The sequence below is a fragment of the Chlorocebus sabaeus genome, chromosome 16 (genome assembly GCF_047675955.1).
Source record: "Chlorocebus sabaeus isolate Y175 chromosome 16, mChlSab1.0.hap1, whole genome shotgun sequence".
Taxonomy (NCBI): domain Eukaryota; kingdom Metazoa; phylum Chordata; class Mammalia; order Primates; family Cercopithecidae; genus Chlorocebus; species Chlorocebus sabaeus.
The window spans coordinates 468,176-484,287 of record NC_132919.1 but is presented as its reverse complement, the minus strand read 5'-3'; the positions used below and the strand labels follow the sequence as shown (position 1 = coordinate 484,287).

Genomic DNA, 16,112 nt, shown 5'->3' with positions numbered 1-16,112 from the left:
TAACCATTCTCCACGGCAGGACAGGACTCTCCCAAACGTCTCTTCAGTATATTCTAACACGGCGTGAGGGCAAATGTGGAAACTAACTGGCCTTTTAAGGAAGGGTGAGAAGAGGGCTGCTCTGCCGGCCCAGGACTAGCAGGGGCCACGGTGCCCACTTCCACTTAACTTTTTTTTTTTTTTTGAGACAGAGTCTTGCTCTGTTGCCCAGGGTAGAGTGCGGTGGCGCCATCTTGGCTCACTGCCACCTCCGCCTCCTGGGTTCAAGCAATTCTCCTGCCTTGGCCTCCTGAGTAGCTGGAACTACAGACACCTGCAACCATGTCCGGCTAATTTTGTACTTTTAGCAGAGACAGGGTTTCACCGTATTAGCCAGGCTGGTCTCGAACGCCCGACTTCAGATGATCCACCTGCCCCAGCCTCCCAGTGTTGGGATTACAGGCCTGCGCCACCGCACCCAGGCATTTCTACTTAACTGTCAAACGAGCGTTCTGTGACCTCTGTATTGGCTTTTTAACTTCTCCTGTGTACACTCATTTCTTGTCTACCCTAAAACACTGTAACCTCTTGAAGGTCAGGGATGTCCTCTCAGCCCTCCATGCTGTCCCTCTCAGACCCACAGTGTTACTGAGGTAGCTGAGGCTTTCCTAGAGACCCCCCTTTTCCTTTGGACTTTTTCAGCTAGAAATGCCAGGACACACACACACACACACACGCAGGACCAGCCCCCAGCCACTGCCTTCGGGGAGTATAAATTCCCCAGCTTCCTCACCCTTAGGTGGGATAATTCTAGAAGTGGGTTTCCCTGTGGAATTAAGCTCCAGTGGCCCAGTATGAAAACTGGCCTCATACTCCCTGGAAGGGGGGCCAGACACGGTGGCTTATGTCTGTAATCCCAGCGTTTTGGAAGGCCAAGGTGGGAGGATTGCTTGAGGCCAGGAGTTCGAGATCAGCCTGGGAAACAGAGTGAGATCCACCCACCCAACCCCAATCTCTACAAACATTTTAAAAATTAGCCAGGCGTGGAGGTACTTGCCTATAGTCCCTGCTACTCAGGGGACTGAAGTGGGAGGATCCCGTGAGCCCAGGAGGCGGAGTGCAGTGAGAGCTGTGACCACACCACTGCACTCCAGCCCGGCCAGCAGAGCTGGATCCTGTCTAAAAAGAAAAGTTTCCGGATTGGCCATCTTCCCTTCTCTGTATCACCCTCTACTCATCCTTTCTTTACCTCCCAGACACTCTACTTGCGTTTGAATCCTCGTCTCAGGGGCTGCTTCTGGGAGGGCACGAACTGCGGCAGCACATGGCCCTCACTGGCTGTTTGTGGCAGAGGGGAATGTGTACTCAGGAGACGCAGTGGAGCGAGGCTTTTTCTAACGGGGGATTAGGAGAGGACCATGTTTATAAAAGCAGCAATATTCCTTTTGGGACTTCTATAGTAACTTCCCAGGGATGAAGTTCTGGAACCCACTTATTCTGAGGCTGTATAAAGGCAGGACATGCATTTAATTAAAACAGAAAAAGGCTCCAAGAGGTTCAGGGCATTGTCCGTGGGCCGACAGAAGCAGGTACTGTGTGAGGAGTTTCACCATGAGATGGAGACTTTAAGATGTAAATAATCGACACACTTTCTTTTCTTTTTGGGGCAGATTACAGACATCTAGCTGTGGTGAGAAATAACAGACATGCTTATTTAAGAAAAAGGAAATTCTGAAAAGAATTCTGTTCACTAAATTGCTTATGTTCTCAAGGAACTGTGGCTTTCCTGGGCAGCCGAGGGCATCTTGGTGATGGGAGAGTTGGCCTCGTCCATGTACTGGTCTCATTTCCTTTTATGGTGACTGTTTTTAACACATAAACTTGTGGTATGGAGAAATTACAAGTTTGTCGCATTGTGGGTGGAGTTTTACTCCAGCAGAGTAGGCGCTAAATCAGAGCGTAGAAGCTTTGGGGTAAGGTTTCCTTCAAGGTAGAGATTGGGGTGCTCGGCTTTCGATGTGGGCTGCCTGCAGCTGGAGCTGCTGTCTTTGTCTGAGAGGTACAGTAAGTTCTCAGGGGTCTCCTCAGCATCGGGGTCGGACTGGAAGCCCTTGAGGGCATCGGGGTCGGACTGGAAGCTCTTGAGGGCATCGGGGTCAGTGTGGAAGCCCTTGAAGGTGTCGGGGTCAGTGTGGAAGCCCTTGAAGGTGTCAGGGTCAGTGTGGAAGCCCTTGAGGACATCGGGGTTGGACTGGAAGCCCTTGAGGACGTCGGGGTCGGACTGGAAGCCCTTGAGGGCGTCGGGGTCAGTGTGGAAGCCCTTGAAGGTGTCAGGGTCAGTGTGGAAGCCCTTGAAGGTGTCAGGGTCAGTGTGGAAGCCCTTGAGGGCGTCGGGGTCGGTGTGGAAGCCCTTGAGGGCGTCGGGGTTGGACTGGAAGCCCTTGAGGGCGTCGGGGTCAGTGTGGAAGCCCTTGAAGGTGTCAGGGTCAGTGTGGAAGCCCTTGAAGGTGTCAGGGTCAGTGTGGAAGCCCTTGAGGGCGTCGGGGTCGGTGTGGAAGCCCTTGAGGGCGTCGGGGTCGGACTGGAAGCCCTTGAGGGCGTCGGGGTCGGTGTGGAAGCCCTTGAGGGCCAAGCACCGGTACCGCTTTCTCCGGTTCAGTTTATAGATGCGAATCCTTTCCTTCTCTGCCTCTGGGTCAGCAAGAATTCCATCCCAGCGCAGACTGTCGTTGATCTGGTTTGCAAGTTTCTCGGCTATTTCGGCAAAGTCGGGGAGGCTGACGGTGGAGGAGTCCGAAGGGAGGTGCTTGTTCTCCACTTTGTTCTGTCTGTGCTCCGGTTTCGGGCCACGGTCTTTGCCAGGACTTAAGATGTCATGAGAGGAGGAAGAAAGCAGCTGGCTCTTCACGCTCTGGCTCTGATGTTTATCTGCTGAGTAGATGAGCAGGTTAGTGTTTGTGGCAATGTCTGCCTTTGGCCTGCTGGGGATGGTGCCAAAATCACCCAAGATGGAAGAGGAGGATGGGGGCCCCTCCGTACCCAGGGCTCAGGCTGCCAAGTCCACCAGCCTCGTGCCTACCCACTGCCTGTGTGATTTTGCTGGAACCATTTTGGGGCAGGAGGAACCATTCATTGAGCACATGGTCTAAGCCAGGCCCTCTGGGTAAAGGCCATAGGCCTTTTTTTTCGGGGGAGGAAATCGAAGCTCAAAGAGTTTCAGGGACTTGCCAATGTCAAGAGCGAGTGGCAGAGCTGGGACCTGAGTGCAGGCCAGGTGGCCAGGCCCCCAGTGCCCTGCTCTTTCCACCGGGCCGTGCTGCCCCCACACACCCTCACCACGTGCTCACCATGGCCATTCCCAGGTCTGGGAGTCTGTGACTCTACCCGAGTCTAGACACTTTATGATGGAAGAAACGGAAAACAACAGAAAAGCTTCCTAAATTTGACTGATGAAAGCAATATTATGCCAGAAATACTTCTGCTGCGTGGCTTGTACTGATTTTTTAACATGAACAGCACTTCAGAATTATTTAACATGCACACAAAATGCTACAAATTGTGGTTCTTTCGTCAGCTCATCCTTTTATTTTAGGGGAGAGAGAAATATCACCTTCCCTAAGAAAAAAAGAAAAGTAATCGTCTTTTGACACTTCTCTCCCTTCCTATGCCCTGAACACTGTCTGGTGCCCCCTGCTGACGGTATGAGGAACGTGTCACTGTAATTTCTACAGTGAAAAGCTATGCCAAAAGGATGGTGAACTGCCAAATTTCTTTTTGCAGATACACGTAGGGCTTCTTTTTTTTCTTTTCTTTTTTTTTTTTTTTTTTTTTTTTGAGACAGTCTCACTCTGCCACCCAGGCTGGAGTGCAGTGGCACCATCTCGGCTCACTGCAACCTCCACCTCTCAGGTTCAAGCAATTCTAGGCGTCTGCCACCACGCCCAGCTAATTTTTATATTTTCATATAAAATATATGAAAGACGAGGTTTCACCACGTTGGCCAGGCTGGTCTCGAATTTCCAAAGTGCTGGGATTACAGGTGCGAGTCACTGTGCCCAGCCACATGGGGCTTCTTGACCTGAACTGCAGAATTTCTTGCCTTTGGACTACGATGCCACCTGAGAAGGACTTACCATCTTCTTCCCACTGCTCCCTTCCCACACTGCCCGGCCAATATGGGCAAGGCTGCCACTCCTGCCTCCTGCTCGCCTTGGTGCCAGCTCTGCCACAGAGGGCCAGGGTCCAGAAGTGGAGCTTAGGGCCCTCTCCCTGACAGCCAAAGCCACTGAGGTGGGCCACAGAGGCGACAGTGGCCTCACAGCACTCACGGGCACCTGCATTCTGTCACTGCTGTGCTCTCTCTCCTCAAAGTGAGTGCTCAGTCCCTTTGTCAAGAAATCTAGGGGTTCTACAAGAAGAGCTTGGTGAGAGGTAGGGACTGGGGTTTATGGCAGGTGGGGTGTGTGTGTTTGTGAAGGTGTCCCTGAGACAGACTGCAATTCCTGCCTGCGTGTGACTACACACGTGAATGTGTAACACATTAACAGCCTGTGTCTGTGTGTAGACTATGAATGCGTGTGCATCACAGGGATCTGTGCTTTAGGGTTTTTTTTTATTATTTATTTTATTTTTTAAAGAGACAGGGTCTTCCTTGTTGCCCAGGCTGGGGTGCAGTCGTGCAATCGTAGCTCACTGCAGCCTGGAAGTCCTGGGTTCAAGTGATCCTCCCACCTCGGCCTCCCAAAGTGCTCGGATTACAGGTGTGAGCCGCTGCACCCCGCCCTTTAGTTTCACTGTTGATGTTACATTGATATGAAGTGGAGAGTGGTGGAGGGTGTCAGGGATTATCGGAGGATGTCAGAGTGACTGGCGTGATGGGGTTTGTGCAGTCCAAGGCTGCCCGCTTGATGGGTGCGAGGGGGAGCCCATGCAGTGAGGACCTTTTATATACATGTCTGTGGGTGCGGGTGTCTACAGCACATCCAGAGGCAGGCAGCCTTAATGCACGAGGGTGTGAGCAGGGGAGGCAGGGGCCTGCCCTTCCCTGTGCATGAGAGTGAGGGCCTTTCAAGTGGCATCAATGTGTTTGGGGTGGGGAAAGTGTCTTGTGGGGAGGGCCTCTGTGGGGAAGGTGCAGAAGTTTAAGACTGCCAGTTTTGGCTGAGGGATTAGCAAGTTGAGTGGGTGTCTTTGTGTGGGGCTGGAAGGCTCTTAGGAACGGTGGATGTCTGTGGGGGTCTCTGTGTGGGGCTAAGGGACCGCAAAATTGGCGGATGGTCTCCATGGGGGGGGGGCTGGGGGCATCGCTGCGCTGCTGACCGGCATGTGTGGGGAGCAGGAGGACCTCGGTCCGGGACCACTGAGCTTCTGTTTCCGGTCTGAAGGGTCTCCAGGTAAATCGGGGTCCCCGAAGAGTCTCCAGAGAACTGGAGCTGACGCAGCCGCGCAAGCTGCTCCTCTTACCGTCCCCCTTGCCAGACCCCTTGGTCTTCTTCTTCCTTTTTTTCTTCTTCTTCACCTTCCGTTTGGCCAGCTCGGAGGCGCCGCCTGGGATGGGGGGCAGTCTAGACCCCTGCGGGCCCGCGGCGCCGCCCTCCCGCTCCTCCTTCTCGCCGTCGTTGTCCTCGTACCCCGATGCCCCTGCCCCACCGCGGCGGTCCATCTGCCCGCTGGGCTGCAACCCAACCCACCCCGGGGGCGCCCGAGACCCGTTGCCGACTAGTGGGCGGCTCTTCGCGGGGACCGCCAGGCCAGGGCCACGCGTCGCCATGGCGACCACCCCCGCTGCGCCTGCCCAGTCAGGACGCTTCAGCCTGGCGCCCCACGGACTGCGGTGTGCGCATGCGTGCTTCTGTCTTTTGGCGCCCTCAGCGCACAGCGGTGTGCGAATGCGTGCTTCGGTCGGAGCACTAGGCACACAGAGGTGCACGCATGCGTACTTCTGTTGGAGAACTAAGCACACAGCGGTGCGCACATGCGTGCTTCTGTCGGAGCGCTAGGCACACAGAGGTGCACGCATGCGTACTTCTGTTGGAGAACTAGGCACACAGCGGTGCGCGCATGCGTGCTTCTGACGGAGCGCTAGGCACACAGGTGCACGCATGCGTACTTCTGTTGGAGAACTAGGCACACAGTGATGCGCGCATGCGTGCTTCTGACGGAGCGCTAGGCACACAGGTGCACGCATGCGGACTTCTGTTGGAGAACTAGGCACACAGCGGTGCGCGCTTGCATGCTTCTATCTGTTGGAGATCCCGGCACAGCAATGTGCGCATGCGTGCTTCTGTCTGCTGAGCTCGCGCACACAGAGGTGTGCGTATGGCGGCGCGCGCATGCGTGCTTCTGTCGGGGTCCTCGGCACCCAGCGGCGCGCGCATGCGTGCTTCTGTCGGGGTCCTCGGCACACAGCGGCGCGCGCATGCGTGCTTCTGTCTGTTGGAAACTGCAGGTGACCGCACGAAGGGGAGGGTGGGCAGAGATTTTAAATCTCTGGGCTGACACGCGTCTCTTCCAGTCCGGTGCCTCCATCCTCCCGCCTTGGCCTCCCACTCCCACGCCTGGCTAAGATTTTTGGTTTTTGGTTTCAGGCTGGTCTCGAACTCCTGGGCTCCACTGATCTTCCCGCCTCGGCCTCCGAGAGCGCTGGGGTCACAGGCATGAGCCCCCGTGCTCGGCCTCCTGCACCTGTTTAAATGCGGTGTATTCTCACCTCAATTTTTATTGCCTGAGTTTCGGCCTCGTACATCTACCCTGGACCCTCAAAGCCAATGTGTCCAAAACAAACTTACTTCTCCACTGTTTTCCATTTCAGTGAACAAAACCGCTGGACTGGCCGGAAACCTGGTGGGCTTCCATGTCCCCCACCCTCTCCGTGGTCCCTTACCCAGGCTGGGGCCGACTGCCATGTCTGGCACTGGGACTTCTGGGTCCTCTCCTGAGTGGTCTCTGCTTTCAAACCCTCGCCACGAACTCTCTATCCGCACAGCTGCTAGAGCAAACTTTTTAAAAGCTAACCATTCACTCTCTTGCTTAAAACTCTCCAGCGATGAAAAACAAAACAAAAAGCCAAAAAGTCCTCCAGTACCTTCTCATCACAGTTCACATTAAGATCTAAACTCTTGCCGGGATCTGGGAGGGGCTGACACCCATAGTGTCAACGCTTTGGGAGGTCAAGGTGGGTGGATCGCTTGAACCCAGCCTGGACAACATAGTGAGATCCCGTCTCTACCAAATATTAACCAGCTGTGCCGAGGGGCACTTGTGGAGAAACTGGAGCCTGCAGTGAGCCGAGATCACATCAGCCTGGGTGACAAAGCAAGACTCTCTCTCTCTCTCTCTCTTTTTTTTTTTTTCTGTGACAGAGCTTCCATCTGTTGCCCAGGCTGGAGTGCAGTGGCGTGAACTTGACTCACTGCAACCTCCGCCTCCCAGGTTCAAGCGATTCTTCTGCCTCAGCCTCCCGAGTAGCTGGGGCTAAAGGTGCCCGACCATGCCTGGCTAATTTTTTTTTGTATTTTTTAGTACGGACGGGGTGTCACCATATTGGTCAGGCTGGTCTCGAACACCTGACCTTGTGATCCACCTGCCTCTGCCTCCCAAAGTGCTGGGATTACAGGCATGAGCCACCATGCACAGCCTCTGTCTCTTAAAAAAAAAAAAAAAAAGTGTGGCTTACAAGCCCTGATATGATGTGTCACCTGCTTTTCTTTCCAGGTTTATCCTCCACAGATTCGATTATCTGAACATGGCTGCAGAGGCTGGGCATGGTGGTTCATGCCTATAATCCCAGCACTTTGGGAGGCCAGGGCGGGTGGATCACTTGAGGTCAGGAATTTGAGACCAGCCTGGCCAACATGGAGAAACCCCGTCTCTACTAAAAATACAAAAATTAGCCAGGCGTGATGATGGGCGCCATAATCCCAGTTATTTGAGAGGCTGAGGCAGGAGAATCACTTGAACCCAGGAGATGGAGGTTGCAGTGAGCTGAGATTACATCACTGCACTCCAGCCTGGGTGGCAGAGCAAGACTCTGTCTCAAAATAAAATAAAATGATAAATTAAAAATGGCTGCAGTAATATCTCTTTTCCCACATACTCTTCAAGAATCTTGCCATTCCCACAGCAAGACACAGAGTCTCATTCTACTCTCCTTCAATCTAACGGGTTTGTTGACGCACTTGTAACCAACAGTATGCGGCAGAAGTGCCCCAGTGTGCGACTTCTCAGGCTGGGTCCTAAAGGGAATGCAGCATCCATCCACCTTCTTAGCCCATGACGTGCTTGCTCTAGAGTCCTGAGCCTCCCAGTGAGAAGTCTGAGGACCCCAAGGCTGTCACAGCTTCATAAATCCCCACCTAGTCCACATGGAGAGCCTCTAAGATGTATGGAGAGAAAGATGCCTCAGCTTCTCCAGCCCCAACTTTCCCATCCAGCTCTTGTCCCACAGCAGCAGCAGGAGAGACCCCAGGCCAGACCCAGACAGACAGGCCTTTCCTGAATTCCTGACCCAAAGAAGCTGTGAGAGATAATACGATGGTTGTAGTTATTTAAGTTACAAAGGTTTGGAGTGATGTGTTATGCGACAGTAGATAACTGGATGTGTCTTTTTAAAAAGATATGGAATGGTATTTTATCGTTTATTTAATTTCAACTTTTATTTTAGATTCGGGGGGTACGTGTGCAAGTTTGTTACATGGGTAAGTTGCGTGATGCTGAGGTTTGGGGTATGGGTGATCCCGTCACTCAGGTGGTGAGTACAGCACCCAATAGGTAGTTTCTCAGTCCACACCTGCCAGCCCCTCCTCCCCCTAGTAGCCCCCAGTACCCATTGAAAAATCAGCCTTTGATTTTAGCCATTCTGGTGAGTAAGAAGTTGTATTTCTCTGTGGTTTTAAGTTTAATTTCCTTGGTGATTAACGAAATCAAGCAGTCTTGAATGTGCTTTCTGGTCATTTGTACGTGTGTGTGTGTATATATATACATATATACGTATATATGTGTATATATACATATACGTATATATGTGTGTATATGTATGTGTGTATATATATATTTATTTATTTTTTTGAGATGGAGTCTTGCTCTGTGGCCCTGGCTGCTGTTCAATGGCACCATCTTCACTCACTGCAACTTCTGCCTCCCTGGTTCAAGTGATTCTCCTGCCTCAGCCTCCCTAGTAGCAGGAACTACAGGCGTGCACCACCACGCCCGGCTAATTTTTGTGTTTTTAGTAGAGATGGGGTTTCACCCTGTTGGTCAGGCTGCTCTCAAACTCCTGATCTCAGGTGATCCACCTGCCTTGGCCTCCCAAAGTGCTGAGATTACAGGTGTGAGCCACCGTGCCTGGCCTGTCATTTGTATATCTTTAAGTGTCTTTTGAAGTCTTTCGGCCATTCTGTAATGTGGTTGTTTATTGTTGATTTGCTGTTGTTGATGTCTTTGCATAACTTGAATACAAGTGTTTTGTCAGCTTTATGACCGCAAAGATTTTTTTTCCAGGTCTGTAACTTATCCATTTTCTGAATGGTATCTTTGGATAAGCAGAAATTTGAAAGTGCGATAAAGAAGTTTTTTCAATTTTCACTTCATTTGATCAGTTTTTTCTTTTTGTATGCTGTCCAAGGACTCTTTGCCTGCCCCCTACTGCAAAGACAGTGTGCTATGCCATCTTCTAGAAGCTGTATAGTTCTGGTTTTAGGTCAGGTGCATGATCTACCTCAAATTAATTATTATTTTTTGAGATGGAGTTTTTCTCGTCATCCAAGCTGGAGTGCAGTGGCCTGATCTCAGCTCACTGCAACCTCTGCCTCCCGGGTTCAAGCAATTCTCCTGCCTCTGCCCCCCAAGTAGCTGGGGTTACAGGTGTGCACAAACATGCCAGGCTAATTTTGTATAATCCCAGACTGCTGGGATTGTAGGTGTGAGCCACCGCACCTGGCCAACCTCAAATTAATTTTGTGAATAAAGTCATATATAGGAGTCGCGTTTATTTTTTCCCAAATGAATTTCCAGTTTTTTCCAGGAACTTCCATTGAAAAGACATTCGTTTTCCCATTGACTTGACTTGGTACTTTTTATTACGATTTTTTTTTTTTTGAGATGGAGTCTCACTCTGTGGCCCAGGCTGGAGCGCAGTGGTACAATCTCGGCTCACTACAACCTCTACCACCCAGATTCAAGTGGTTCTTCTGCCTTAGTCTCCTGAGCAGCTGGGGCTACAGGAGTGCGTCACCACGCCTGGCTATTTTTGTTTGTTTGTTTGTTTTTTTAGTAGAGATGGGGTTTCACCATGTTGGCCAGGCTGGTCTCGAACTCCTGACTTCAAGTGATCCACCTGCCTTGGTCTCCCAAAGTGCTGGGATTACAGGTGTGAGCCACCGCGGCTGGTTGTTTCTGATTTTCTTTTTCTTTCTTTCTTTTTTTTTTTTTTTTTTTTTTTGAGACAGGGTCTCACCATTTTGCCCAAGCGGGTCTCAAGCGTCTGGGCTCAAGTGATCCTCCTACCTTGGCCTCCCAAAGCATTGGGATTACGGGCATGAGCCATCATACGCAGCCTGAGTTGGTACTTTTGTAGAAAATCAATTAACTATATGTTTGTGGATCTGTTTCTGTATTTCTGGAGTCTGTTTTGTTCTGTTGTTCTGTCTGTCCTTTGACCAATACCACATCATCTTGACTTATCATCTTGTAGCTTTATGGTAAATCTTTAAAAAATATAAAAATAAAAAATAGAGATGGATTCTTAGTATGTTCCCCAGGCTGGTCTCAAACTCCTGAGCTCACGTTGTCCTCCCACCTTTGCCTTCCAAAGTGCTGGGGTGACAGGCGTGAGCCACCGTGCCCGGCCCGTGGTAAATCCTGGTATCACGTAGTGTAAGTCTTCCAACTGTATTCTTTTTGAAGGTTGTTTGGACGATTCTAGAGCCTTTGCTTTTCCACATACATTTTCAAATCTTCTTGTTTACTTCTTAAAATCCCCTATGAGATTTTGATGGGGATTGCATCAAATCTATAAATCTCAGCACTGAGTAAATGACATCACTGGTGTGTGTGGACACATCACTCTGTAAGGGGCCGTTCTGTTAGTGGGATGTGTGTCCTCAGTCTTCCCATCCCCTGGCAAGCTCCCTGGTGTGTCCAGCACAGCTTGGCAAGCACAGTGTGTGGTATCTGCCTCTTGCCTGTCTGCTTTTGTCCTTAGGAGTTAAGTGAACTACAAATGGCAGAAGTCCTTTGTGGAAATGACCAGCTACCATCGATCTGTCTGGGGTCTGCATTTCAGATGCTCTTTCATACTCACCCTGGTACTTGCAGACGGTGCTTGGAAAGGCTGGGCTGCCCTCCTGCCCGTCTTCCCTCTCAGCTGGTCCTTCTTGCCTCAATGCTTAGCTGGCAGGAGACAGTTTGATCATTTCTCTTCTGATTTTAGTGAAGGTTGTGTCGAGGTTATGTTGAGCCAGCCAGTGAGCTATGAAAGAGAAAAGTCACCTGAAGCAAAGGGATGCATCTTATGAATGCGTTTCATAAATAATCACAAAAAGGCCATGCAAGGAAAGTGAAGCTAAACGTTTACAGGTGTTGTAAGTGTACATTTTTCTGTCTGCTCTCCTTTGCAGTCTCTGTCTCCTCACTGACCCATCCCTTCTCAGCCCACTACAGTTGTAGTTCTTGCACCATTGTGCTACCAAAGCAGCTTTACAATGTCACCGCTGTCCTTCCAAGTCATCGAGTCCAGTGGACAACCTTTGTCCTTGTTGTCCCTGACACTCCTGACCCCTCTTTCCTTCTTGAAATGCTGTATCTGCCCAGTTTTTGGGACACCATCCTCAGGATTCTCTGGCCATTCTGTCTCCTTTGCACAGAAATCCTCCCTTCTCAGCCTCTGAATGTTGGCCTTTTCTGAGCTTGGCATAAGGACTCTGTTCTTGAAGCTCTCTCTGTCTATTCATCTGCACTCAAAGCTGCAATCATGTCCTACACGCTGATGACTTCTAATTTTCTATCCTTAGCCGACAGCCCATCTAGCCAACATCCAACCCAGCCTCCCATCTTACTCACACATCCCTGGCACACAGACTGTTGGCTGCTGTGTTGGTGGTTGTGTGTGTTTGAGTTCCCCCCAATGCAAACTCTAAGATTAGGAATTGAGTGCAGAGTTTATCTAGGAGAGGGTCTTAGGAAACATGGGTGGAGGAGTGGGTGAGACAGGGAAGGCAGGACAGTTACTAAAGTTTTCATTATCCTGCCAGCTACTTCTGTGCGCAACCACAGCTCAGTCCTCTGGGAGGACTTGGGAGGCAGTGCCAAACATGCCAGTGATCCCAAGTGAGGGGCGACGAAGCTTCTCAGAAGCTGGTTAGCACCCACCACCTCTCAGAAGCTGGGCATCACCCACCACCTCTCAGAAGCTGGGTAGCACCCTCCACCTCTCAGAAGTTGGGTGTCATCCACCACCTCTGAGAAAAGGTGGCTTCTGGAGGGACTAACTCTGTAGCACTTCTGGCTGCTTCTGCGTGGGCCAAAAATGCAACTGGAGAAAGCCTCAGGCAGAGTCCCAGGTGTCTGGAGGAAGCAGCTTTCAGCACGTGGAGGTGAATGGTGGGGGATGGGGATGGAGCAGACATTGTCGGCTGCAATTACCCACCCAACCTTTGCATCCTTCCTGCGAGCTCTGACCTTGTTCTGGTCCCTGTGTCCACCTACAGCCTGCCTGGTGTCTTCTCAAGAGAATCCTGATTGGTCTGAGTCATTATGGTCATCCCATTCTCTTTGTCAGTGATATGTGTGAGAAGGAACCTGTTACCCACTCCTGGCCAATCAGAGTGGAAGGTCATCTACCTGAGGCTCTTGGGAAAGGTTTGCTCCTTGGTAAAAGGGAGGAGGAGACACGTTCCTCTTCTGCTGCTGGGCACGGTCGGCCATGGATATGCTGCCTGGGTCTGTGGCAGACATCTCGCTACAGTGACAGGAGCTAATTGGAAGCCCACGCCGGTGCACTGAGGATGGCAGGATCTCTGGGAACCCCAGTCCTTAAGATATACCCATGCTTGGCACAACTGAATGTTTAAGAAAAAAAAAAAAAAGACACACCCAAGTGAAATTCTTGCATATGGGCACCAGAGCCATCAAAAATGTTCATATCAGCAAAGCTCAGAGTAGCGAAAAGCTGGAACCACTCAGTGATGTAGTCACACATGGGATATTACACATCAGCGAAAGGATGATCTATGCTCCTCAACATGGATGAACCTTGGAAACAAATTTTAAAAAGGGGCCAGGCACGGTGGCTCACACCTGTAATCCTAGCCCTTTGGGAGATCGAGGCAGATGGATTGCCTGAGCTCAGGAGTTCGAGGCCAGCCTGGGCAGCACAGTGAAAGCCCATCTCTACTAAAATACAAAAAATTAGCCAGGCCTGGCAGCCTGTGCCTATAATCCCAGCTGCTCAGGAGGCTATGGAAGGAGAATTGCTTGAACCCAGGAGGGGGAGGTTGCAGTGAGTGGAGACTGTGCCACTGCAGTTCAGCCTGGGTGACAGTGCGAGACTCCGTCCCGCCCCCCAAAAAAGAGAAAAGGAAGTCTGTTTACATACATGTATTTATGACACAACGGTATTTTACACTGCAATAAAAAGTGCAAACTTTAGGACAGGGACAGTGGTGACCTCTTGGTGGGGGCCAGGGAAAGGGGGAAGAGAGGAGTACACAGGACGATGAGATGGTTGGTTATGTTTGGCTTCTTGGTTTGGATAGTTGATTCATGCTTGTTTAAGGAAAAGATAAAAGAAAGGAAAAAAAAAAACCTGGATCTTTTTTCTGTTGAGGCCCAGGCTGGAGTGCAGAGGCGACGTCTCAGCTCACTGCAGCCTCCGCCTCCTGGGTTCAAGTGATTCTCCTGCCTCCCGAGTAGCTGGGATTACAGACATGCACCACCACGCCCAGCTAATTTTGTGTTTTTAGTAGAGATGAGGTTTCACCACATTGGCCAGGCTGGTCTCAAACTCCTGACCTCAAGCGATCCCCCTGCCTCAACCTCCCAAAGCACTAGGATTATAGACATGAACCACTGCACCTAGCCCAATACTAGTTTTTAAAAATCATTTACCTCCATAAAATATACATCTACTTTAAAAAGTTAAAATGTGTCACAACTTACCCATACATTTACAGACCATGCCTGCAGTCAAGAGAAATGTAAATGAATTTAAAGATGCAGTGTTAAATCTAACTGTATAAAGTTAACTATAACACATACTAGACTAGTATAATAATTTAAGGATGCAGTGTTAAATCGTAACTTAAAAAGTTAACTGTAGCCGGGCGCAGTGGCTCATGCCTGTAATCCCAGCACTTTGGGAGGCTGAGGCAGGTAGATCACCTGAGGTCAGGAGTTCGAGACCAGCCTGGCCAACTTGGTGAAACCCGGTCTCTACTAAAAATACAAAAAAAAAAAAAAAAAAAAAATTGGCCAGGCATGTTGGCAGGCACCTGTAATCCCAGCTACTCAGGAGGCTGAGGCAGGAGAATTGCTTGAACATAGGAGGCAGAGGTTGCAGTGAGCCGAGGTTGCGCCACTGCACTCCAGCTTGGGCAACAAGAGCAAAACTGCATCTCAAAAAAAAAAAAAAAAAAAAGATAGCTGTAACACATACTGCGCTACTGTGATAATTTTGTAGCTGTCTCCTGTTGCTATTTTAATGAGCCCAAGTGTTGCAAATTTATCCCCCTTAAAATGTCATGTGACAAAGTAAATTATCTAGCCCGTGGCTTATTCCTATAATCCCAGCACTTTAGGAGCCGAAGGAGGGAGGATCACTTGAGGTTCGGGAGTTTGAAACCAGAAATTTTGAAAAATTTAAAAATTACGCAGGCATGGTGGTATCTGCCTGTAGTCCCAGCTACTCGCCTGTAGTCCCAGCTACTCGCCTGTAGTCCCAGCTACTCAGGAGGCAGAGGCAGGGGATCACTTGAGCCCAGGTGTTTGAGGCTGCAGCGAGCCATGACCGTGCCACTGCACTCCAGCCTGGGGGACGGAACAAGACTCTGTCTCAAAACAAAAACAAAAACACACATGAACAAACCCGCTGTGTGAGGCTAATTATCTCCACGTGAGCAACTTGCCTCTCCAGGAAGTGACGAGCAGCAGGAAAAAGTGCTCGACGGCAGTTCTCCGGTGTCTTTCACTGTGTTCGGTGCAACACCCTAAACCTTAGCAACACCCAGGACCCAGATGAGCAGCTGCGAAGGATGCTGGAAGTGCTCCCGAAAAGCAAAGGAAAGTCCTGACATTACAAGAAAAAGCTGAATTGCCTGATACGTACCATAGATGGAGGTCTGCAGCTGTGGTGGCTGCCGTTTCAGACAGACGATTCATCTTGTACACAGATGACATAAACTTAAAATGATCAATGTCAGTACAGTACTGTCAATGTGTTTTCTCTCTGATTTTCTTAATAACATTTTACTTTATTGTATATGATACACATGCAAAAAACGTGTTCATCGACGGTTTATGTCATTGGTAAGGATTCTGGTTAATAGGAGGCTATTGTGGCCGGGTGCCATGGCTCATGCCTGTCATCCCAGCACTATGGGAGGCTGAGGCGGGTGGATCACGAGGTCAGGAGATCGGGACCATCCTGGCTGACATGGTGAAACCCTGTCTCTACTAAAAATATAAAAAATTAGCCGGGCGAGGTGGTGGCGCCTGTAGTCCCAGCTACTTGGGAGGCTGAGGCAAGAGAATGGCGTGAACCCGGGAGGCGGAGCTTGCAGTGAGCCCAGATTGCGCCACCGCACTCCAGCCTGGGCCACAGAGAGAGACTCGTCTCAAAAAAAAAAAAGTAGGCTATTGTTACTTACGTTTTGGGGGAGTCAGAAGTTACACACGATTTTTGACTGCACGGGGATTGGCATCCCTAACCTCCATGTTGGTCAAAGGTCAACTGTGTTTACGTGGGTGTATGTTTATGTTTATATATAAACATACATAATACATATTATATAAATATATAAAATGTATAAAAATATGTTTATATATACAATAGATGTTTATATGGTATATATATGTTTATGTATAATACATACATTTCTTTCCTTCAAATTATTTGAACCAGTTTTAATATCCTATTGGTT

At 50.0% G+C, this 16,112-nt stretch overlaps 1 protein-coding gene across 2 annotated transcripts; it reads right to left on the bottom strand.

The window, feature by feature from the left end:
- Positions 1-1,603: 1,603 nt before the first annotated feature.
- On the bottom strand, positions 1,604-6,362 carry LIAT1 (ligand of ATE1). Of its 2 annotated transcripts, none has more exons than XM_073023832.1 (2): positions 5,443-6,362; positions 1,604-2,910 (listed from the first exon to the last, which is right to left on the bottom strand). In XM_073023832.1, exons 1-2 carry the CDS (start codon positions 5,747-5,749, stop codon positions 1,907-1,909), a joined length of 1,311 nt encoding a protein of 436 aa, XP_072879933.1. In that variant the 5' UTR covers positions 5,750-6,362; the 3' UTR covers positions 1,604-1,906. The 2 variants fall into 2 exon arrangements, with proteins under 2 accessions (XP_072879933.1, XP_008007952.3); XM_008009761.3 differs by having other exon boundaries at positions 1,604-2,907; positions 5,443-6,360.
- Between the last annotated feature and the right edge of the window lie 9,750 nt (positions 6,363-16,112).

Coding starts and splice junctions, on each gene's coding strand:
- LIAT1 (XM_073023832.1), bottom strand. CDS start 5,749: ATGGCGACGCGTGGCCCTGGCCTGGCGGTCCCCGCGAAGAGCCGCCCA. Junction 2,911..5,442: donor GGGGTCTGGCAAGGGGGACG/GTAAGAGGAGCA, acceptor TCATCTACTCAG/CAGATAAACATCAGAGCCAG.